Genomic DNA, 6,702 nt, shown 5'->3' with positions numbered 1-6,702 from the left:
GTTGACTGTTCTCCAGTCTGAAAACCCAAGAGACAAGTTAATACAAATTTCAAACCTTAGATCCTCAATATGTAGCTCAGAGAATGAATATGGTATCCCATATGTATTTCTAGGTTGGCATAAATACCATGGCTTTTCAGGATTCTTTCTTTCTTTCTTTCTTTCTTTCTTTCTTTCTTTCTTTCTTTCTTTCTTTCTTTCTTTCTTTCTTTCTTTCTTTCTTTCTTCTTTCTTTTTTCACTTTTACATCCTGAAATGGCATTAGACTAAGGCAAAAACCTGATGAATGTTGAGTCTACCTCAATTTTTCAATCAAACAATTATCAGGCCAACTGGTGGTCATTTTTCAATTCACACTATTAATTTAGCAAGTAAGACAATAGCCACAATCAATGATACCATTAATAAGAGAGTTACTCAAGACTCTGACACACACAGGAAGATACCAAGCCTCAGGATTTATATTCTTGTTTGCAGATGCTCAAAGGCTGATTTCTAAGCCCCTGAAAGGAAAGTGTAGAGAAGTACCTGATTTCTAATGTAGCATTCCCAATGTGTAAGTTTTTAGTGGTTTAATAGTCTAGATGATGATTCTTAACCTGGAGCATAAGAGAGAGGGCCTAGCCGCCTATCCTTTCTATCTTGTTTTCTGTCCAGTATTCATGCTTCTTGAACATTGTCTGGTGACTTAACATGGCTTTCAAACTTCTGCCTTAATTGTTCTTCTAATTTTATAGTTTATGACTTTGAATTATATTCTCAATGCAATTAGCAAGGCATGGTTATTTTATACTGTGGATCTGCATTTATTTGAGGACAAATGTACTTGATTTTAATAAACTGAATGAAACAATTTATCTAATAGACTAGGGTGTGATTGTTGTCAGTCCAAAATGTATCATATGGCATAAACAAAATCTATACTCAGTAAAACAACATCCACTGAGCCTATATATTCATTTTAGAATATAATGAACACTTCCATAGCATATTTTCCAGGGCCCCCATCACATCTTTATTCCGAAGACTATAAATTATGGGGTTGAGCATAGGTGTCAGAATAGTGTAGAAGACAGACACAACTTTATCTTGGTCTGAAATATGGGAAGAAATCGGCCGCATGTACATAAAAATGATGGCACCATAATATAAGCTGACCACTGTCAGGTGAGATGAGCAGGTCGAGAATGCTTTTTTTCGGCCCTCAGCGGAAACCATTTGGATAATGGTGACCAGGATGAGTGTGTAGGAGGCAAGGATGACTGAGAATGGAATCAGAAGCAAAATGGTGGTGCTGATCAAAATCCCAGTCTCATAGGTCAAGGTATCCTCACAGGAGAGATGCAGCACAACAGGAAGTTCACAGTAGAAATGATTGATTTCTCTTGATCCACAAAAGGGAAATCTCATGGTGTAGACAGTATGTATCAAGGCATTGACAGTACCACTGGTCCATGAGCTAACAGTCATCAACCTACAGAGGGGCCAATTCATGAGGAGTGGGTAGTGTAAAGGTTTGCAGATGGCAACATATCGGTCATAGGACATGAGTCCCAAGAGGATACACTCAGTCCCACCCAGGGCCAACCCAAGGAAGATCTGGGTGCCACAGTGAAAAGGGGAGATGATTGTCTTATGCAGAAGGTAGTCATTCATCATCTTGGGGACAAAGGAAACTGTGAAGAGTATGTCAATGAGAGACAGCTGCCAAAGGAAAAAGTACATAGGGATATGAAGATGATGGTCTACCAGGATCAGTAGAATTAAGAGGCTGTTTCCAGTTAGTGTGAATATTAACATCATGATGATAAGCACAAAGAGACAGAAGTGAGTTGGAGTGTATTTCAGTAGACCCAGAAGAATGAATTCAGTCATAGTGTGGTTTTCCAAATGTTTCATTCTTGTAATATCTATAGAGATAAAAGGAAAAGCATATAATATAGAAACTATTTCACTACTATTAGTGCACTACATAGAAATTAACTTGCAGGAAAACATTGTCCATATTACCTGAAGAATTCTGGAGAAAATAGTGAATCCAGCAGATCTAAATTGATCAAAAGACATTTAACTTGCTTGATTTATGCTACATGATGTGAAATAGTTAATTAGATGGATATTTTCCCCCTTTTAATATATTTTGGCTCTTCCAGTCCAAAATAGGTAGAATAAAAAGATTGCTTTATTAGTGGTTTAGCAGCAGTTTTGCTGATGGCATTCCAGTAAAAACAGCTAGTCAGATTGATTTTGCATTCTCTGTGAAAGTTCCTCTGGACTTCGGTACTCTGATCCCTAGACCTAAGCAAAGTTCTACAAGCAAGCCCACTAAAAATAATAAACATTATGCATACAAAAATCAAACATTATAGCTATTAGTACAAGTGTGTTCATTGTTGATTAGTAGAATCTATTTCTCCAAATCTAATTTAATATTATTTAAATATTTTTCTTACCTCAGACACAGAACGTTTTCTATGTGTAATGAACATTATGAATAGTTTCCCCATGAAAGTATCATCCTTTCTATGGAACATTCCTCCAATTTTTGAGAATAAATGGGAATATAAAGCATACTACTGTGGCTACTTAATCCTGGTGACAAATAAATTATGCACTGGATCCTAGTAGTAAAAGTTAACTGTAGAAATCCTCCGCCTGAAATGTCTCACATAACCATGCGCTCCTTCATATCAATAAAAGAGAAGGCTTTGTTCAAATATGCAGCTTCTCCTCAGCTCTACAAAGATTCAAATTCTTCAGCCTTCAACCACACAGGAACATTCTTTCAAGTAATGACCTCAATCCTTCTCTTAAAATGTATGGTAAAATATCAATCATATAAAAGCATGTTTTTACAGCTATGATTAGGCCAAAGAACTCTCTATTTAAATTAGTCAGGTATAGCCTCATATAACTTTTACATTACTTTGTGGTTCAATACAGTAATGAGATTTTCAATTTATTTGTATGCCATCGAACTCATATTTTAAAGTGATGTTCTGATGGTTTATAAAGTAAGAATGATAATTGTTATTGAAACTGTATTAAATATATTTTCATGTCTAAGTTTCAACAATAATATACTCTATAATCTAAGTGTATTTGTATTTAAACGTAGTACATTCAATGATCAATATGACAAAAGCAAATAAACACACCATTAAATGGTGGAATAATCAATAGATATGTACCATCATGATAAATATTAAAAACAGGAAAAAATTGCAGCAGAGATAAGCAAAATTATGCAAAACAGCTGAATATCTGGACACAAACAAAATATTGAGATGAGCTTTAATTCACATCCAATAGCTTTTTCCCTTGGCCACATGGCAATTTCTGGTTAATTGAAATTAAAATAATATTCATATGGTGAAAATAGCAGTTTTATGTAAGTACTTCATGTTACTGTTTTCATGCTGTAGGGCAAATGCCTGAATCTTCAAATAAATACGTATTTTTCCAATCTGGATCTTTTACTTTTTCCAAATTTATTATTTGCCAAAAAACAAAACAAAACAAAACAAAACAAAAAAACATGGAAATTCTCCAAAATCTGTAAGTATAATTTGTAGTGCCACTATTTTATGCCATGCTAGGTGCTCTGGTCCCTGTAAAGTCATCCTTCTATATATTCTACAGCAAATGTGGCCTCTATTATTGCTATGGCCCTTAACACTTCCTTCTTGTGGGTGATGCCTTATTTACTACTAAATGTCTGTCTATTTCTATAACTATGACAATGCCATTAGACTAAAGTTTTGCAATATTTTTATTTATTCGTTCATAGGAATCAGACATGATTAAATATACCAGTAGTTACACTTTGTGAAGGTAGAATAGGCTCTGGAGAAAAAATTCAGTGCCTAGATTTTATTTTCTGCTTTCATTACCTGCATGACCTGGGATGAAATACTAAATTCACTCTAAACTTCACTTTCATCATTTGCAAAATTGGGATTCTAATCCATATCATATCAAATATGTTTTCACACATGAAATATGTTAAAGATCAGTAAACTTTAAATACCTCCATTTTTACCTTAATCTGAACTAACTGATGGTTATCCTTTCCAGCTTATTTCTTTTAATTCAGGCAGCCCAACTTGCAGACATAACAACCCATGATAGGGACCAAACTACACCTCACACAACAATGATTGCTCTGACGCCAGCAAGACCCCACGTGATTGTGATCAACCTGATTTTTTCTTCTCACCTGTATGTACCCATTGACCTTTGTTTCACATTTTCCTTATATAAACCTAAAAGTGTTTTCAGCACTTTGGAGACCATCTTTGAGATTTTAGTCTACTGTCTTCCAAGTGTTGACCTCACTGAAATGAATTTCATCCTTTTTCAGGGTCACTCATCTGCCTGCCTGTGTATTTTGTCAGCAGTGAGTGACCAAATGTGGTCTGTTTAGGACCTCCAGAGCCTGGTGGTTTTGCATTCTGGGGCCCCAGTTACATTAACAGAACATTGGGTTTTCATTAGACAGATCCGTATTTGTGATCTCACTCTGACAGTTATGGGCTGATGGATGTAGACAAGTCTGTGTTTTACAACCTTGCTTTACTCATCTACAAAATGGGATCATAAGCCCCATCAGGCAAGAATACGTGTATCTATATATGAATCTTCTTTAGGGCAATGGATAGAACAATGCTAATACTAGTAAATATTGACATTCATTCTACCTACCTTCTTTACTCATTCCAAAATTCTACAGCTTTTTCCATAATATTTTCTCCCTTAGATTCTTGCTTCTCCCTTCATTTCGCCTTTCTCCATCCTTTCATTCCTTCCTTTCCTCCCTTCACCCACCCTAACTTCTTCCCTCCCTCCTTTCAGTCCATTGTATCGTCAAAATTACTAGACTTAATTACAAAATTTATGCATTAGACATATTATTTTAATATTTTTAAACTTTTAAAAAATATTGATGAACTTTAAATAGAGATGAGTCTTAAAAAATAAATACATATAAAAAGATAATTATTATCCTGCTTGCTTCACATGTGTGAGAAAATTCATCAAGATAATAAGAAAATTTGAGAGGTTATTTATTTATATACTGAATACCCAGATATTTTACCTGGTCTATTGAAATGATGCATTAAAAATATAGATGGCAATATTTTGCTATTAACATAAGAAGAATATTTAAAAAGAAGATAAATTTATGAAATGCAGATGAGTATTTCAAAAGAATTGTTTTTTTCCCCCAATGGTACATTGAAAACTAACAATCAAACAAAATGCAAAATACATTAATAGAAAGAGACTCTAATAGGTTGCTTTCACAGAGTTGTTTAAAATAAAAGAATGCATGTTCGATTAGACAATCATTTTTACTCCAGAGCCTATTCTACCTTCCCAAAGTGTAACTACTGGTATATTTAATTGTAAAAAAAATGTAAAAAGCTTAAAAGATAATCAAAAAATAGAAATAAGTTTGAATTTACCCCTTCATCGATAATATAGTAATGTGATTAAAATGATTATTTTATAGGGTTATGTGTATGCAGCCACGTTTGGAGGATACTTTTTCTGCGTAACCAAAGATCTTAAAAGTAGCAAAGGATACTCTTACATTTTAGTCAGTGACATATACCTAAAACTTAGGCACTGAGATGTTGCATAGTCATGAATTTGAAAGCATGTGTACAGATATATCCATTTTTATAGCTACTTACCTTCCTGGCGACTAATGGTCTGTTCACAAAGACTACTAAATTAAACAAATGCAATTATGCCCCCTTTCACTGAGTCACAAGTTGACTACATAAGCTACATAAATAGGAAGTCCTTTAAATAAAGAATAAATTCTATGTGTGTTTGCTTGCATAATACCCCAGAAAATAGACACTAAACCAAGTAATTTAAACATGAGGATGTGTAAACATGGAAATTTTATTATTTTCTGATCTTTGTTCCTTCTGAATCATCTCCAGTGGGATTTTCATCATAGAGAAATGAGTCAAGTAACGGGACTGCCTAATTGGAGACAACTGTGAAATGTTAATAAGTCCTTCAACATGCTCATGTTCCCCAAGGGAAGAATGCAAGGAGTTTAATATGATTTGGGTAAAACATGAGGAAATGGAATGCATTTACAACTATCAACACAGTTATTTGCAAATGTTTTTAGATACCATGTGAAGCTTTTTGTGAGGAATGATCTGGAGCTAAACAGCTTTAAATAAAGTTGAATAGTGCTCAATTTTATTGTGCAATTAGGTTAAAGGAAGCTGCATAGAAAAGTTATCGAAATTCACTTAGATTGATCATTTCATGTTCACTGATAAAAAGTCAGTAAAGGGAATTTGAAATAGTGTGCCACCTATAATTTACCCAGAATAACAGGGTATTTAATTAAAATGTAGTAAACAATCATTGAAGGAATAATTTAAAAATGTATCCATGTTTCTTTATTGTCAATAAGGTACAGATCTATAAATATACAAATATCCTAGACACTCATATATTTGTTTACTTATAGAGAATAGATCTCGGATTTAGGAAATTATAGAAATATATTTAAACTTAGTGGAATATAAACAGATAATAGATATTTGGAGACTTTTTCAAAGCAATTTGCCTATTATCATAGGACATATCTGCAATATCTCTTTGATCTACTGTCATGCCCTATAAAATAATTCAATATTTTATCTAGATAAAATACAAAATACCTAG

General features: G+C 33.6%; 1 protein-coding gene across 1 annotated transcript; it reads right to left on the bottom strand.

Moving 5' to 3' along the window:
• Positions 1-948: 948 nt before the first annotated feature.
• LOC123791148 (olfactory receptor 2AJ1-like) lies at positions 949-1,899 on the bottom strand. Its single transcript, XM_045795790.2, has one exon. The coding sequence runs from the start codon at positions 1,897-1,899 to the stop codon at positions 949-951; it is 951 nt and encodes a 316-aa protein (XP_045651746.2).
• Positions 1,900-6,702: the final 4,803 nt, after the last annotated feature.

The sequence above is a fragment of the Ursus americanus genome, chromosome 5 (genome assembly GCF_024610735.1).
Source record: "Ursus americanus isolate L20-20 chromosome 5, mUrsAme1.1.p, whole genome shotgun sequence".
Lineage (NCBI taxonomy): Eukaryota > Metazoa > Chordata > Mammalia > Carnivora > Ursidae > Ursus > Ursus americanus.
Note: the sequence above shows the minus strand (reverse complement) of the source record. Positions and strands in the feature narration are given on the sequence as shown.